At 43.0% G+C, this 17,499-nt stretch overlaps 1 protein-coding gene across 1 annotated transcript; it reads left to right on the forward strand.

Moving 5' to 3' along the window:
• Positions 1–1,077: 1,077 nt before the first annotated feature.
• Positions 1,078–16,475, forward strand: LOC310815188 (myosin heavy chain, fast skeletal muscle-like). Its single transcript, XM_083684874.1, has 40 exons — positions 1,078–1,145; positions 1,271–1,489; positions 1,770–1,913; positions 2,077–2,233; positions 2,351–2,378; positions 2,580–2,697; positions 3,073–3,165; positions 3,242–3,305; positions 3,392–3,490; positions 3,743–3,846; positions 4,122–4,260; positions 4,701–4,819; positions 5,233–5,382; positions 5,483–5,653; positions 5,903–6,206; positions 7,083–7,147; positions 7,266–7,353; positions 7,436–7,553; positions 7,678–7,801; positions 8,474–8,610; positions 8,812–9,067; positions 9,268–9,510; positions 9,847–10,023; positions 10,331–10,476; positions 10,713–10,803; positions 11,115–11,504; positions 11,640–11,766; positions 11,972–12,090; positions 12,313–12,509; positions 12,959–13,142; positions 13,291–13,456; positions 13,692–13,816; positions 14,063–14,371; positions 14,487–14,690; positions 14,791–14,916; positions 15,247–15,417; positions 15,537–15,641; positions 15,730–15,825; positions 16,172–16,303; positions 16,389–16,475. The coding sequence occupies exons 2-40, from the start codon at positions 1,283–1,285 to the stop codon at positions 16,404–16,406; spliced, it is 5,811 nt and encodes a 1,936-aa protein (XP_083541000.1). The 5' UTR covers positions 1,078–1,145; positions 1,271–1,282; the 3' UTR covers positions 16,407–16,475.
• Positions 16,476–17,499: the final 1,024 nt, after the last annotated feature.

Raw genomic sequence — 17,499 nt, forward strand, 5'->3', positions numbered from 1 at the left:
ATCTTAAAACTTTTCTCGTCAAAAGTACCTCTTTGGTTCTGTACTCCAAAAGTATGAGGTTAGAGTATAGAGTCTTAGATTTTATTTAATGCAATTTGTGTACATATTCGTTTCACCATTTAGAAATGACAACGTTGTCCCCCTATTTCATGGCACCAAAAGTATTTGGAAATTTGGAAACAGTGTTTCAGGTTAGTCAGGTGTGTTCTGTCACATAATTTGTGCAGGCATAAGAGAGCTGTCAATGTCTAGTCTTGATTCTAGGCTTTGCGTTTGCCTTTGGAGTCTGCTATTCGTGTCTGTCAAGAAAAGGACCAAAGAGGTGTCACTGAAAGACAAGGAAGCCAGGCTGAAAATATAAAGAAAAATCTATTAAAAACATAGCCAAAACCTTTGGCTTGCCAAAATCAAAAGTTTGGAAAAGTTCATTAACAACAGCTAGTAGGCCAGGGAAGACTTCAATAGTGGATGACTGAAAAATGCTCACCATGATTAAGAAAAACAGCCAAAACAACTTTCCCACTGATCAGGAACAGAAGGTAATACATATCCAGGAGGTAAGCGTGTATGTGTCAGAGACTACCATCCACAGAAGACTTCACCAGTCAAACTACAGAGGCTCCACTACAAGGTGCAAACCACTAGTTATACTCAAAAACAGGATGGTCAGGTTACAGTTTGCTAAAACTCATAATTGAGCTTGAAATTGACAGTTTCAGTTTTGAATAATACAGTAGGGCCTGACATTGGTTCCAGTTTTGAATTATACAATCTGGCCTGACAGTGGTTTCGCTTTTGAATTATACAATAGAAAAATGTTGCTAAATGAGGCAATAATTATCCAAAACAGTCCAAAACGGTGGTCAATAAATAGGGGCCTATGTATAATAGGTGTTGCTATTTCTAAATGGTGATGCCAATATGTACAAAAAAAAACAACCCTCAAATAATGCCTGAGAATCGATACCTCGTGAAGAAAAAATACTTCAGCGTCCCAATAATTACAGAGATAACTGTATGTAACCCTGTATTCACCCTTGATATAATTCTTCTTTACATGTCTTTGTTTGCTTTTTAGCTGACTGTGTTTGTAGGACTTGTAGGTCACCACAAAGATACGATTTCATCTGGTTGGAGAAAAGAAGGTGAGACATGGTTTGAGTCACATTATTAGAATACATTCTGTTAAATATGCTGCCTCTTACTCTGTTGACTGGGGAGGGGTTAGTGCAGACTCAAACATGTTTGTTTTTTATTCTTTATTTCCTAGTGAGCCGCCACCATGAGTACGGATGCGGAGATGGCCATTTATGGCGCAGCTGCCATATACCTTCGTAAGCCAGAGAGGGAGAGGATCGAAGCTCAAAGCGCACCCTTTGATGCAAAGAACGCCTGCTATGTGACTGATGTCAAGGAGCTGTACCTCAAGGGTACAATTGTTGCCAGGGATGGGGCAAAAATTTCTGTGAAAGTTACGGACACTCAGGAGGTAAGCCTATAACATATAACCAAACTGCAGCTTCCATAAGCAGGATAAACCTTTCAACACACACAAAAATATTATTTAGAACAAATGGAATCTTTGATCTGACCTTTAATATTCAAGTAGAGTGGAGGATAGCATAGCACTGGTACTATAATGTAAATAAATCAATTGCATGGATTATGCTTGTAACAACAAATCATGAAAAATATTCTATTTGTTTATCAGTGAAAAGTTATCCATGTAGTGTTGATTTGAGTATTATCTAAATATCCAACTGTTTCAGACTAAAGACTTCAAAGAAGATGACGTCTTGCAAATGAACCCCCCAAAGTACGACAAGATTGAGGACATGGCCATGATGACCTACCTGAATGAAGCCTCTGTGCTGTATAACCTCAAAGAGCGTTACGCAGCATGGATGATCTACGTAAGAGATACATACACATCGGTCAACACAAGAAACCTAGCACACATTAGCAAACACAAGAAACCACAATATACGGCATGTCAGTACATTCAAAAACACCTAATCTTCACTATTCCGGCTCATCTAACTTGGCTAATTCCCATATTTGATCCAATTCTTCCAGACCTACTCTGGGCTCTTCTGTGCCACGGTGAACCCCTACAAGTGGCTCCCCGTGTACGACCAGTCATGTGTGAACGCCTACAGAGGGAAGAAGCGTATGGAGGCTCCACCCCATATCTTCTCTGTCTCTGACAACGCCTATCAGTTCATGCTGACTGGTACGAGCTCTCATGGATGGATAGATGGATAGATGAGATACTTCATGATGATGCCTTGAATGCAATAATGTACCAAAATCCAATGAATGAGTATGAACAATGTTTCTTTGCTTGCAGATAGAGAGAATCAGTCCGTCCTGATTACGTAAGTTGTTTACTAACATCTTACTTTTCAAAAAGTGTTCCTTTTGCAGTATGTTGGGTCATGAAGACAATAACGAGTAACTTAATGAGAATATGTGTTATGGTTATGAAACAAGTTAAAGCAATGCCATTGTCTTTTCTTGCTTAATGAATGCTGATATGATCCGAACCCTAAACCCCTCTTTCTCTGTCTTTAAACCAGTGGAGAATCCGGTGCAGGAAAGACTGTCAACACCAAGCGTGTCATCCAGTACTTTGCCACCATTGCTGTGGCTGGAGGCGCAAAGAAGGAAGCACCTGTCAGCGCTGGTAAAATACAGGTAAGTTGTGCTGATGTCACAATTTAGAGTAAATTGAGGTGAATGATGAATGATAGGAAACACCTAAACTTTACCCTATTATAGTCATGTTTTCCATACTGTAGTCCTACATATCAAAAGTAGTTTGACAGAGGATTAGGGTTGGGTATATGTGATGTTGGGAACCAGTGGGCTCAGAGTCAGCTGAGTGGAACCATGGGCTTCACGGTGGGAGCCAATCACATTTCTGATTATAATTTTTCTTACATTTTTATTATTTAAGGTCTATATCTCATTATTGCCATTTTCTCAGCTAAAAGGAACAGGTCTTTTGTCGAAAGACAAATTAAAAGAGATTTTCAGTTACTCACACTTCAGCGATTTTGTCTCATTCAGGGGTCTCTTGAGGATCAGATCATTGCAGCTAACCCCCTGCTGGAGGCTTACGGTAATGCCAAGACTGTGAGGAACGACAACTCGTCTCGCTTTGTAAGTATGAGGGAATACACTTTGGCAGTTGTAGTTTTTTTGTTGACTGATTTCTAACCACCCCGCTCTATTGTAGGGTAAATTCATCAGGATTCACTTCGCTACGTCCGGCAAACTGGCTAGTGCTGACATTGAGACATGTAAGTTGGTATTAGTCATTTCTCCATACTTCTTCTACACATTTTTTGTTGCAAAATACTCATCTCTGTCCTGTTCTCTCTATCAGATCTGCTGGAGAAGTCCAGGGTGGCCTTCCAGCTTCCTGATGAGAGGGGTTACCACATCTTCTACCAGATGATGACCAACCACAAACCTGAGATAGTCGGTACGCCAAAGCAGAGAGCAGGGAAAACTAGCGCCCTGCTGTGAAAGTGAAATACTCATAGAGTAGCTGCTGCACTAAGTAGAGTCAGAGAGGGTATAAGAATTGGACTTTGGTTGAGTTGATGAAATGTGCCTGGCGGGGGGAATAGGTAAAGCAATCCACTGGCTATTGAGCATATGTATTAAGTACAAGTGGTCCATATATCTACATGCATTTGATTTAATGGACAACTTTGTTCTCTGGTCTCCACAGAAATGACACTCATCACCACCAACCCGTATGATTTCCCCATGATCAGCCAGGGGCAGATCACTGTGGCCAGCATCGACGACACGGTAGAGCTGGTCGCCACAGATGTGAGCCTCGCAAAGGGTTTTTATTTGTATCAATGATTTGTTTTGGAGTATCCAGTGTTAATGAATCCTCTTATATGGGTACATCCTCAAAGGCCCCCTGTGTAACATTGTTAAAATCCTATTGTGCTGCTACTCTACTAAAGGAATAGAGATGTCTGACATTTCCATCCATTCTGCTAGATTTGGAGCTTACAGAGCCGTACTCTGACAGAGTGAGTTTGTCTTCAATTCCTCACTGTTTTCTTCCTCTCTAACGTGAATTCCCTCTGTTTCAGGAAGCCATTGACATCCTGGGCTTCACCGCTGAGGATAAAGTGTACATCTTCAAGCTGACAGGCGCTGTCATGCATCACGGCAACATGCATTTCAAGCAGAAGCAGCGTGAGGAGCAGGCCGAGCCAGACGGCACAGAGGGTGAGTTCCACCTCTTGCCCCAAACATGGAAAAAAGAACATTTAGAATTTGTTCCTCATGAAACCTTACATCAGAATAGCTGTTCACTCTGGCCAGACAGAATATGTAGACCCTCTACCAATTATTTGAAATAATGGAAATATGTAGATTGATTCAAATTAAAAACAGTTATTTCAGATACATAGATTTCAGTTTCACTGATAAAACACATAGAACATGCTAGCGTGTAAATTGTTGTTGTAATTTATTTGTCATAAATAAACTGTATCATGTTTGTCATTCTGAATGTACATGTGATTGTTCCATGTTTGTAAGCAGGGCTGCTCTGAAAAAGAGATCTCGCTCTCAGTAGGGTTAGGGTCAGCCTTAACCCCTGCCTAAATAAAGTTTAAATAATATGGCTCTGTCCTTGAGTCTGTTGTTGCTCCTTCTCTTTCCAGTGGCTGATAAAATCGCTTACCTCCTGGGCCTGAACTCAGCCGACATGCTTAAAGCTCTGTGCTACCCCAGAGTGAAAGTTGGCAATGAGTATGTGACCAAGGGACAGACAGTAGCCCAGGTAAGGCATTCATGTATCATTCTTTAATTCATGACATACTTCTCTGCCATGTTGTGAACAATCTTTTGATTTGTATTGGTTTTATAGTGCTTGAGTGAAAAGTGCCACGCTGTGGTTCAACAACGATAAGAAATCATAAAACACAATTTCCCAAATCAGTCAACACTAGTATCAAATAAAATCAAATAGCCCCCCCCTCTGATGTCAACACAGAAAAAGAAAGACAAACAAACAGCCCCCCTCCCTCTCCACCAAGGTTATGCAGTCACAACACTTGCCTATAGTTTCTCTGATTCAGTGAAATCCTTAAGCCCTAAAAACCTCTCTAATATGCATACCACCGTCCACCTGCATCACCTCAACTGCACATGGTCAATATCTCATGTATTAACTCAAGATATAATTGTTTACAGGTGAATAATTCCGTGATGGCTCTGGCTAAGTCCATCTATGAAAGGATGTTCTTGTGGATGGTCGTCCGTATCAATGAAATGTTGGACACCAAGCAGCCAAGGCAGTTCTATATCGGTGTGCTCGACATTGCCGGTTTTGAGATCTTTGATGTGAGTATGTTGTCAAGACAAGAAAACAAGTTGCGATTATGAAAGATTACAGCCCCATGTATGACGAAAGGATTCCTTTATTCTGAAATCCCTTCAACAGTACAACAGCATGGAGCAGCTGTGTATTAACTTCACCAATGAGAAACTGCAACAGTTCTTCAACCACACCATGTTCGTCCTGGAGCAAGAGGAGTACAAGAAGGAGGGAATCGTCTGGGCGTTCATTGACTTCGGCATGGACTTGGCTGCCTGCATTGAGCTTATTGAGAAGGTATGCAGCCTGTGAGGATTATACCATTTAATTATGGGTGTCAAAAGCAGACTTAATAGAGGTAGGTGTTTGAGACTACTGTAAGATGTCCTCATTTTGGTACAACACATCTTACTGTTCGTAACTCAATATGTTAGTACTTGTTTAATATGCTTCCACCACATGCATATCATCATATAAAGGTGACTGTTGAAGTAAAGAACATGACATTATGAACATACTAATTTAATTAAATCTCTTTTTGCACAGCCATTGGGCATCTTCTCCATCCTTGAAGAGGAGTGCATGTTCCCCAAAGCTTCAGACACAACCTTCAAGAACAAGCTGAACGACCAGCATCTTGGCAAAACCAAGGCGTTTGAGAAGCCCAAGCCTGCCAAGGGCAAGGCTGAGGCCCACTTCTCCCTGGTGCACTACGCTGGCACTGTGGACTACAACATCACTGGCTGGCTGGACAAGAACAAGGACCCCCTGAACGACTCTGTGGTGCAGCTCTACCAGAAGTCTTCAGTCAAACTGCTGTCTGTCATTTATCCTCCTCCTGCAGCTGAAGGTAACATTAGCATCATGTTAATAACTAAGCATTAGGATGATGATTAGCATTAAGCCGGACAGATACTACACGGTTTCAGCCACAAATTTGCTTAGAGACAATTTCTCATGACTAAATGTTCATGTAAACGCAGGTCATCCATCTGAGGTGAACCTTGACTCACACAGTGTGAGTTGGTCAACAAAATGAAGAGCTCATCCATTTGAATTCTGACATTTGAAGTCGCACAATTAACTCGGTGTGAATGAGACTTTACATTCCTTGCCACATTACAAAATGAATCTTAAAAGAATAGCTACAATGTAATCTTATAGGGATCAAGTTTCTGTTCAGAACCTCTTTTCTACATAGCTACAATATACATTCTAATTATTGGTTTGGAATCATGAAATTAAAGAAAAACTGCAGAAAGACAGCTGTTGTACAATATCACGCGAAAATGATGATGATCGTTACAAATTCCAATTATTTCTGAAGAATTGACAACCAGGCTGCCATAGTTTGTGCCTGGAGATTGTGTCCAAATTCGCCTTATGTTATTAAGGCTTTTTCTCTGTGAATAAGACATAGACTACGGCTATACAGACAAAATATTTTACTATTACGCGGCTAGCGCCATTTCTACCAATGAAAAAGCATTTGAAGGCAAGGGTGAGAGTGGGCTCGGTCGCCTCGCCCAGCGTGAGGGCTACAATCAGGTCTACATGTGCAGCATACATTGCATCAAGACAGCGTGGCGTGGATAATTTGTCTTGCAGTATGTGACCCTCTCATCGCATTTGTGAGAATTGGCTTTAGAGTTAATTGCTGCAGCAGATAGTTAATCAGAGATGTATATCATTTCTAACACTCTTTTATTTACTCAAATTGAAAAAGACACCACAAAGAAGGGGGGCAAGAAGAAGGGAGGTTCCATGCAGACTGTGTCCTCCCAGTTCAGGGTGAGCTTTTGATAGTCCTGCCTGCCTGTTGAGTGTCTGTTGAAACTTAATATCTTTTAAAAGTGTGTATTAAGTCTGAATTATTTGTGAGAACACTATGGTTTGTAAACCCCCACAGGAGAACTTGGGCAAACTGATGACCAACTTGAGGAGCACCCACCCTCACTTTGTGCGCTGCCTGATTCCCAACGAGTCAAAGACTCCAGGTACAACACAGAGAGACATTTTTAAAATATAAATCCTATAACAGGTTTATGTAGGGGTTAAGATGCATTTTGTGTTTTCCAGGTCTGATGGAGAACTTCCTGGTTATCCATCAGCTGAGGTGTAACGGTGTACTGGAAGGTATCAGGATCTGCAGAAAGGGCTTCCCCAGCAGAATCCTCTATGCTGACTTCAAGCAGAGGTAGAGTACACAATACACAATACACAGTACACACACACAAACACACACTCATACACAGTGCCCTTCCTTGACAACATAAGAAACAGCTTTGAGACTAACATATTTAACAATTCTCCCCATGCAGGTACAAAGTACTGAATGCTGGTGTCATCCCTGAGGGTCAGTTCATGGACAACAAGAAGGCTTCTGAGAAGCTGCTTGCGTCAATTGATGTTCCTCAGGATGAGTACAAGTTTGGACACACCAAGGTAAGGGCTCAAATTCACCCAGGAAATGTTTCCACATAACAGGACTAAAACATTAGAGATGCTTCAGGTTAGTTTGTATAATTTCAGCCTACAGTTCTAAAAGTCGAGCTTATGAACAAAAACGGGTCCCTGTTGCATGCCCCGCAGTGTGGGTGTGTGCGTGAGAATTCCACTGAGCCCAACCCACGGGCACGCTAGCGTGAAAGTGAAAATACTGCTGCTTCAAAATATTGGCACTGAAAAACTAGTGATGCCGTGTCTGAATGAGGTAAAACAGTGATAGATTATATTTGTACGAACTAAACATTGACCATCCATGCCCAAAATAAGAGGTTTAAAAAGTACATACATACTGTACTTGCGGAGATCAACGCATCTCTTCAATGTAAACTATCCATAAAAAATCTCCCTCAGCTCGTAATTTCTCTTCTTCTTAATTTATTCTTCTCTTTAATTCCTTTTTGAGTGCTTTGTGTTTGAGTCGTATGGCTATAGCTAATCTGTTCCAGAGCATTACCGATCTGTTCTTCAAAATCTCATGGTGAAATTACATGCATTTCAATGTTGTTACAACCAAGTCTAGTGGTGTTGAACCACCCATTCTGTCCCTTCTTATACATACGTCACAATGTCTAGCTCCTCCATTTGACATGTTTGTTTATCTGTTCTCAGGTGTTCTTCAAAGCTGGTCTGCTGGGGGTTTTGGAGGAGATGCGAGATGAGAAGCTGGCAACTCTGGTAACCATGACTCAAGCTCTCTGCCGTGGATACCTGATGAGGAGGGAGTTCTCAAAGATGATGGAGAGAAGGTATGGGATGGAAGATAATCTCTCTAGCACTACATATGAACCACCTGTATGTGATGATATATGAATGCACTTACAAGAAATCATATAATCATATCATAATGTAGCCTGGGCTACTTTTCCATGTAACTTTGTTATCATTGAGCCATTCAAAAGCATAAAACTCACTACGCCACAATTGCCTTCCTGCTTGCCGTCAACCAGAGAGTCCATCTACACCATCCAGTATAACGTCCGCTCATTCATGAATGTCAAACATTGGCCATGGATGAAGGTCTACTACAAGATCAAGCCCCTGCTGCAGAGCGCTGAGACAGAGAAGGAGCTGGCCAACATGAAGGATGACTTTGAGAAGTGCAAAGTCAACCTGACCAAGGCAGAGGCCCGTAAAAAGGAGCTGGAGGAGAAGATGGTATCCCTCCTGCAGGAGAAGAATGACCTTGCCCTCCAAGTTGCATCTGTGAGTGGGCGACCAGCCTCACAAGGGCACACACACTCACACACTCACACACACACACACACATGCATGCAAACACAAATACACAAGCACTTTTCTTAGATTTGTATTGATTTGCTGTGTGCCCTTGGACTAGAATCAGTTTATATTTGCATACACATTGAGTTTTGAAGCCATTTGCCTTTTCTTCCTTTTGAAACCAGGAAGGAGAGTGTCTGAACGATGCTGAGGAGAGGTGTGAGGGGCTCATCAAGAGCAAGATCCAGATGGAAGCCAAACTCAAAGAGACGACCGAGAGGCTGGAAGATGAGGAGGAGATCAATGCTGAGTTGACAGCCAAGAAGAGGAAGCTGGAGGATGAGTGTTCTGAGTTGAAGAAAGACATTGATGACCTGGAGCTAACTCTGGCCAAAGTGGAGAAGGAGAAACACGCCACTGAAAACAAGGTCTCAAATAACACATACAAACTACAATATGATAAAACTGTCAATGTCAAACAATCAATGAATCCAACCATAGCAAAACAATAACTAAATCCAAGTGATGTTGGTCCTGGAATGAGAAGACATGAAATAGTAGCAGAGTTCAGTACTCCCCACGCTCATAGCATATTCTGGACTCTTCAGTCTATATCTGATATGAATTCATGGTATACACTGCCATCTAGAGGATCACTTTTAGTACATGCTAACATTTGCAAGCCACATTATATGCAATAAAAACTGCATTTCCCTTTGTGAGCTGAAGTGACAAAAGACCATTTCTGTTGTGTCTGTGTTCAGGTGAAAAACCTGACTGAGGAAATGGCGTCTCAGGATGAGGCTGTTGCAAAGCTCACCAAGGAGAAGAAAGCCCTCCAAGAGGCCCACCAGCAGACTCTGGACGACCTGCAGGCAGAGGAGGACAAAGTCAACACTCTGACCAAGGCGAAGACCAAGCTGGAACAGCAAGTGGACGATGTGAGTGGGCAATGCAAATAAAGCTGTGCTAGTGTCAACCAGGATTGTAAGAGTACAGTAAAGCTAATTGTTTTACAGAACTTAAGACACACAAGAATATGAAACTGTCACATGCGAGCGTGGAATTATTAGATGGCCATAATAGTATGAAAGTCTAGGTTAGTAATTTAGTTTGAGGCAATCATTATGAAACTACACCCTGTGTTATCGCCCAAATGATTCACTTCATTAACCTACTTATTAATGGTTTGGACATTATTGTTCATTATTTAGATTTTGATGAGAAATATGTCTGTTCATCTACTAGCTTGAGGGTTCTCTGGAGCAAGAGAAGAAGCTCCGTATGGACCTAGAGAGATCCAAGAGAAAGCTGGAGGGAGATCTGAAACTGGCCCAGGAGTCCATAATGGACCTGGAGAACGACAAGCAGCAGTCTGATGAGAAGATCAAGAAGTAAACACAAACAAATGCAACAAAGTTGTATTTGATATTAATTGAACATTCATTTGTCTTTACATTGTTGCAATAGTCAGAATCATCATTGTGTTGAAACAAAATGAAAAAACGTTTCTATTGAATAAGAAAATAGACAAAAATGAACAGATGTCTTTCTATAAACCAAAGCGAACGGTACGATAGACTTTCCATTTCCACTATCAAACTGCAATCAATGTGTTTGTGTTTTTTAGGAAGGACTTCGAGACCGCCCAGCTTCTCAGCAAGGTTGAGGATGAACAGTCTCTGGGTGCTCAGATGCAGAAGAAGATCAAGGAACTCCAGGTACAGAACAGGACCATCAGATGGTGTTTAACGATAGTGTTTAACGATACTACAGTAACATTGTCAGGATCGCTATGAGAAACAGTGATCAATTCATTCTACTGTTAGCACTGTCCTGGTTTGCAACAGTTCAGTTGGTTTAAGCATGATGCTTAAACACCATACAGTACATTCTGTATGTTAACTGTAAGTTGCTTTGGATAAACACATTTTAATATTAAAATAATCATTTGTTTACTATTATTTTGTAAGCTCCTTTGCTTTGACTGTGTTGTAGATTTCATCTCTCTGTTTGTGTCTCCCTATTGTAGGCCCGTATTGAGGAGCTGGAGGAGGAGATTGAGGCTGAGCGTGCTGCCAGGGCTAAGGTGGAGAAGCAGAGGGCTGATCTCTCCAGGGAACTGGAGGAGATCAGTGAGAGGCTGGAGGAGGCCGGAGGTGCTACCGCTTCTCAGATAGAGATGAACAAGAAGCGCGAGGCAGAGTTTCAGAAACTGAGACGCGACCTAGAGGAGTCCACCCTGCAGCATGAGGCCACAGCCTCCGCTCTGAGGAAGAAGCAGGCAGACAGCGTGGCAGAGCTCGGGGAGCAGATAGACAACCTGCAGCGCGTCAAGCAGAAGCTGGAGAAAGAGAAGAGCGAGTACAAGATGGAGATAGATGACCTCTCCAGCAACATGGAGGCCGTCGCCAAGGCTAAGGTCAGTAGCAATGTTTGGATGGAGCTGTGTATGTGGGGGTCAATTCAAATACAAGTTAGAAATGGAAAGCTTGGCATTCAAGGTTTGGCTCAAGATAATCATGGAAAGTAATAATGGTTTATGTTTCACTACCAGGGCAATCTGGAGAAGATGTGCCGTACTCTTGAGGATCAGCTGAGCGAGATCAAGACTAAGAATGAAGAGAATGTGCGCCAGGTCAATGACATGAGCGGACAGAGGGCCAGACTCCTGACTGAGAACGGTACCAATGATACTCCAGATACTGTAGAAATTCATCTTGGACCAGCTTACCAACCCCAAATCCTACCCTTAACCTTAAAAACACATAACTGACCATAAATCAAACTTGATACCCTATAAGCTCAGAAATATAACTGACAGTGACAAGAATGAACATTAACCATTAGAATTTAGCGTGGATTAACAAGATGCTCTGTTCCCCACAGGTGAGTTTGGTCGCCAGCTTGAGGAGAAGGAGGCCCTGGTGTCCCAGCTGACCAGAGGCAAACAGGCCTTCACCCAGCAGATTGAGGAGCTGAAGAGACATGTTGAGGAGGAGGTCAAAGTAAGGAACTCAAAATAGACACCACCAACCACAACGTTTTGAACTACAGATTCATGTTGACTGTGATTATGCCACCCAGTGACTTCTAACTGTAATATTTAGTCTCTCCGCATGTGTCTCTCTTTGTCTTTTTCTATAATGCTCTTACACCTTCTCCACACCTCCTACTCCCTCTCACTTCTCTTCTCCCTATCCCCCGTCACCTCTTCTATCTCTCCCTAGGCTAAGAACGCACTGGCCCATGGTGTCCAGTCTGCCCGCCATGACTGTGACCTCCTGAGGGAGCAGTTTGAGGAGGAGCAGGAGGCCAAGGCAGAGTTGCAACGCGGCATGTCCAAGGCCAACAGTGAAGTGGCTCAGTGGAGGACCAAGTACGAGACTGATGCCATCCAGCGCACTGAGGAGCTGGAGGAGGCCAAGTGAGTCACACACAAACCTCTTATTCACCATGGTTGGGGGGTATTTAAATTCTGTTCTGTTCATTCTGGAGATGAGTTGACACATTTTAATCAAAGAATTTAAAGGGGACACTTACTGCAAAATGATTTTTTCATTATATTTAATCCTAAATAGAAATGGAATTATTTCCCAGATATATATTTCATGGCAGCAAAGTGAGTCACATAATAACAGCAAAAACAGTCTATCCCACTATTTGATACAATGAAAGAAAACCAGAATGTAGAAGTAGAAATGTAGAAGCTCCTGAGCAGTGCTTCTTAATTTCACATCAGAACACCTCACATGATTTACTGTATACTGTTTCTCCTACTGTATACTGTTTCTCACCTGTAAGAGCCAAATGTGCAGACATTCTCTGACACAATCCCTCAGAGGGGAAGCTTTAAATCCCTCATCTGTCTAACAGGAAGAAGCTGGCCCAGCGTCTGCAGGAGGCAGAGGAGACAATCGAGGCAACCAACTCAAAGTGTGCCTCTCTGGAGAAGACCAAGCAGAGGCTGCAGGGAGAGGTGGAGGACCTCATGATTGACGTGGAGAGAGCCAATGCTCTTGCTGCCAACCTCGACAAGAAGCAGAGGAACTTTGACAAGGTGTGAAATAACTAAATAAATCAAATGTATCGACCTCTTTAAATTGAAATGATAAACAGGGTGTATTGTTAAATCATATTTCTTATTACAAAAGCCCCATCAATTCGCTAATGGACAGAAAATATTAAAATCGCATGGATTTCTCTAGGTCTTGGCAGAGTGGAAGCAGAAGTTTGAGGAGGGCCAGGCAGAGCTGGAAGGAGCTCAGAAGGAGGCTCGTTCTCTGAGCACGGAGCTCTTCAAAATGAAGAACTCCTATGAGGAGACTTTGGATCAACTGGAGACTCTGAAGAGAGAGAACAAGAACCTGCAACGTGAGTCAGCAGCAGTAGTTTTTTAGTAGCGCTGTCTTATTTCATCAAGCTACGTATGTAGTGACCTGATTCTTCAGAACAATGTTCAAATTGTCGAAAACGTTTTAAGACCCTAAGCTTCGCCAGACAGAACAAACCTTTACATTTATTCTTCTCATAATTCAGAACTCCAGTGTGTTCCAATGTTCAAAGAAAATCTCCCTCATCTGAATGACTTCTGTGTTTCTGTTTGCAGAGGAGATCTCTGACTTGACTGAGCAGATCGGGGAGACTGGCAAGAGCATCCATGAGCTGGAGAAGGCCAAGAAGACTGTGGAGACAGAGAAGTCTGAGATCCAGACTGCCCTGGAGGAGGCTGAGGTAGGAACTCATGCAGTTTAATCCTGTTCATTTGGAACATATACTCATCCTTTCATTTAAGCTTTACTGTCCAGGTTAGTCTCATTGAGATTAAAATCATTTTTTAGACCTGGTCCTCCTATCCTATTACCACATTTCCGTTGCATACAGTTGCAGGCCCCTTTCCAGGACAAGCCTAAATTAATGAGTGCCAGTCCACTACTCTCTCCCACAATCAATGTGTGACGACTGTTTTGTTTTGTTCAGGGTACACTGGAGCACGAGGAGTCCAAGATTCTGCGTGTGCAGCTAGAGCTAAACCAGATCAAGGGTGAGGTGGACAGGAAGCTTGCTGAGAAGGATGAGGAGATGGAGCAGATCAAAAGGAACAGCCAGAGGGTGGTTGATTCCATGCAGAGCACCCTGGACTCAGAGGTGAGGAGCAGGAATGACGCCCTGAGGGTGAAGAAGAAGATGGAGGGAGACCTGAACGAGATGGAGGTCCAGCTGAGCCACGCCAACAGGCAGGCAGCCGAGTCCCAGAAACAGCTGAGGAACGTCCAGGGACAGCTCAAGGTAAGGGACTGGGAAATTAGTCAATGTAAGCATTACCCCTAACCATACATTTCAGATATTTTCCTATTGGCCTAAAACAACAAGTTTTAATGCACTACGTCTTTGTGAATCCCAGGATGCCCAATTGCACCTTGATGATGCTGTTCGCGCTGCAGAAGATTTGAAGGAGCAGGCAGCCATGGTGGAGCGCAGGAACGGTCTGATGGTGGCTGAGATTGAGGAGCTTAGGGTTGCTCTGGAGCAGACAGAGAGAGGCCGCAAAGTGGCCGAGCAGGAGCTGGTGGACGCCAGCGAGCGCGTGGGACTGCTTCACTCCCAGGTATAGGCGATTCCTAGGCAGTCTCATCTTACCCACAGTGTGACTTTTGTATGCTTTCTTGAAATACAATTCCAACTAATCATTGAGTTTCCTCATACAGAACACTAGCCTTCTGAACTCTAAGAAGAAGCTGGAGACTGACCTGGTTCAAGTGCAGGGAGAGGTGGACGACATAGTGCAAGAGGCCAGAAACGCAGAGGAGAAGGCAAAGAAAGCCATCACTGATGTAAGTCCCCATATTCAAAACAAAACAATACAATGAACGTTATTTGTTTCCAAAATAGAGGTCTGTACAGATCCATCAGAACCCAAAAACTCGAGACCAGGGTAAATGACAGATTTTGCCTCTCCAAGCATCGGAGATGAGGAGGCCTTATTTACCGAGGTAGTCAAAAACAGAAAGTTAAGCTGTCCTGGTTGGAGTCGAAAATGCATGTGTCCATTTTGGAACAGGTCCATGTCTTTTGACCCGTGAAGACCTCTACTCCATGGGCCAATTGTAGTTGGTGTGACACATTGTGGATGAATTAAATGATTCCACACACAACCATTTCAGGCGGCCATGATGGCAGAGGAGCTGAAGAAGGAGCAGGACACCAGCTCTCACCTGGAGAGGATGAAGAAGAACCTTGAGGTCACCGTCAAGGACCTGCAGCACCGTCTGGATGAGGCTGAGAACCTGGCAATGAAGGGCGGCAAGAAACAGCTGCAGAAACTGGAGTCCAGGGTAACTTTTGTTCACACAGTCTATTTATAATAGCTTAGACGAATCAACCTCTACTTCTTTTCAATAACCCATGACTGATTTCACCACCTTAAACACATGGCTGTGTTCCCTCCATACAGGTGCGTGAGCTTGAGACTGAGGTGGATGCTGAGCAGAGAAGGGGTGTAGACGCTGTCAAGGGTGTCCGCAAGTACGAGCGCAGAGTCAAGGAGCTCACTTACCAGGTAAGAGTAACAGAAACACCTTCACACATTCTGGTACAGTCAGGCACCTGAATGCAATTGAAGTATGGGCATTGACTTTCTGACACAGACTGAGGAGGATAAGAAGAATGTTGCCAGACTTCAGGACCTGGTAGACAAGCTGCAGCTTAAAGTGAAGGGTTACAAGAGGCAGTCTGAAGAAGCGGTAAGTCACATACTGACAATCAAATATTCTTACAGCATATAAGACACATGATTTTTAACCCTAACCCTAGTCAACCTACATTACAACATTTAGTATCCATATACAGTCATTAAGTTTAAGTAATTGCTGCTCACCCATGTCTATCCACAATGACAATGTATATCACAAGTAACTGTTGAGGTAATAATACACATAGTGCATAGTGTTTGCTTCTATATTAACATCATTATAGAGTAATATAATGTTCCCTTTTAATTTGGTTAATTTGCTTTAACAACATTTCAAACATTGTAGGCTGAATGTTATTGTTTCCCTCTCTCATTCTCTACCTCTTTTCCTCTCCCAGGAGGAACAAGCCAACTCCCACATGTCTAAATTGCGTAAGGTTCAGCATGAGATGGAGGAGGCTGAGGAGCGTGCTGACATCGCTGAGTCCCAGGTCAACAAGCTCAGGGCTAAGAGCCGCGATTCTGGAAAGGTACCCTAAACAGTCTATTGTGTTCTTTGAAGTAATCATACGTAAGAGGTTCATTCATGTCCTTAATTTCTTTTTCTTTTCACAGGCCAAAGAGGCTGAATAAACAAGACCACACACTCTGTGGTGCACCGATCGTGAAAACATAAAATATGATTTTCATGGTGAAATTCTGAGCATTGATTAAAAAAAAATTCCTTTGTGACTTTGTGGTCATTTTGTCTTTGTATTGTGGCCCAAACAATGTTTCATAAGATCTGTGAAGGGCACTGGAAAAAAACACACATTGATTTTCCTCTCTACGACACGTCAGTCCTCACCAAGACAGCTTCAATCTCCAGGCCATAATACTTTTGAAGGATCACCCCTAACTGTCCACGACCTGCACTAGAGACAATTTGCACTCACTCTCTGCACAACACACACACACACACACACACACACACACACACACACACACACACACACACACACACACACACACACACACACACACACACACACACACACACACACACACACACACTTCCATCATTGCTGCTACATTCATACTATTTATCTGTATATATTCCAAATATCCAATGCTCTACACTTATTATCTATGCTTATTGACTTTACTGTGCCTCATTGCGTTTACATTTACATTTACATTTACATTCATGACATTTAGCAGACGCCTTTATCCAAAGCGACTGACAACAAATACATTTGTCTAAGTAAGTGAATCATCTATCCATCAGTCATCATAACAAGAAGTAATCTATGCTAGAACCAGGGACCTGGTCCTCCTATCCTACACATAGAGGTGGAAGAGCAGGCGGGCAGCCGAGGTGGAAGAGCAGAGTGATCGGGCAGCGGTTTGGGTGCTGACCATTGGTTGAAAGTAGGAAGGGGCTGTTCCCTTTGCCACCCGGTAGGTGTAGCACCAGGGTCTTGAATCTGATGTAAGCTGCTACCGGGAGCCAGTGAAGGGTGCTAAGGAGGGGGGTAACATGGGAGAATTTGGGGAGATTGAACACGAGACGGGCGGCAGCATTCTGGATGAGTTGCAGAGGCCTGATGGTGGAGGCGGGGAGCCTGGCCATTCTTATGGTAGTAGGCCTACCTGTACACCTGTTACACAACTACTTATTGAGGCAGTGTATCGCCATACATGGCTCTGATCACAACTATGCATCATGAACTGGTGTATGTCATAC

Source organism: Argentina silus (assembly GCF_951799395.1).
Source record: "Argentina silus genome assembly, chromosome: 2".
NCBI classification, from domain to species: Eukaryota; Metazoa; Chordata; class Actinopteri; order Argentiniformes; family Argentinidae; genus Argentina; species Argentina silus.

What these genes read in the sequence shown, in the direction of transcription:
- LOC310815188 (XM_083684874.1), top strand. Translation starts at nt 1,283, where the DNA reads ATGAGTACGGATGCGGAGATGGCCATTTATGGCGCAGCTGCCATATAC. An exon ending in TGGAACAGCAAGTGGACGAT is followed by an intron (nt 10,024 to 10,330) that starts GTGAGTGGGCAA and finishes TTCATCTACTAG; the next exon opens with CTTGAGGGTTCTCTGGAGCA. An exon ending in GAGGAGCTGGAGGAGGCCAA is followed by an intron (nt 12,510 to 12,958) that starts GTGAGTCACACA and finishes TCTGTCTAACAG; the next exon opens with GAAGAAGCTGGCCCAGCGTC.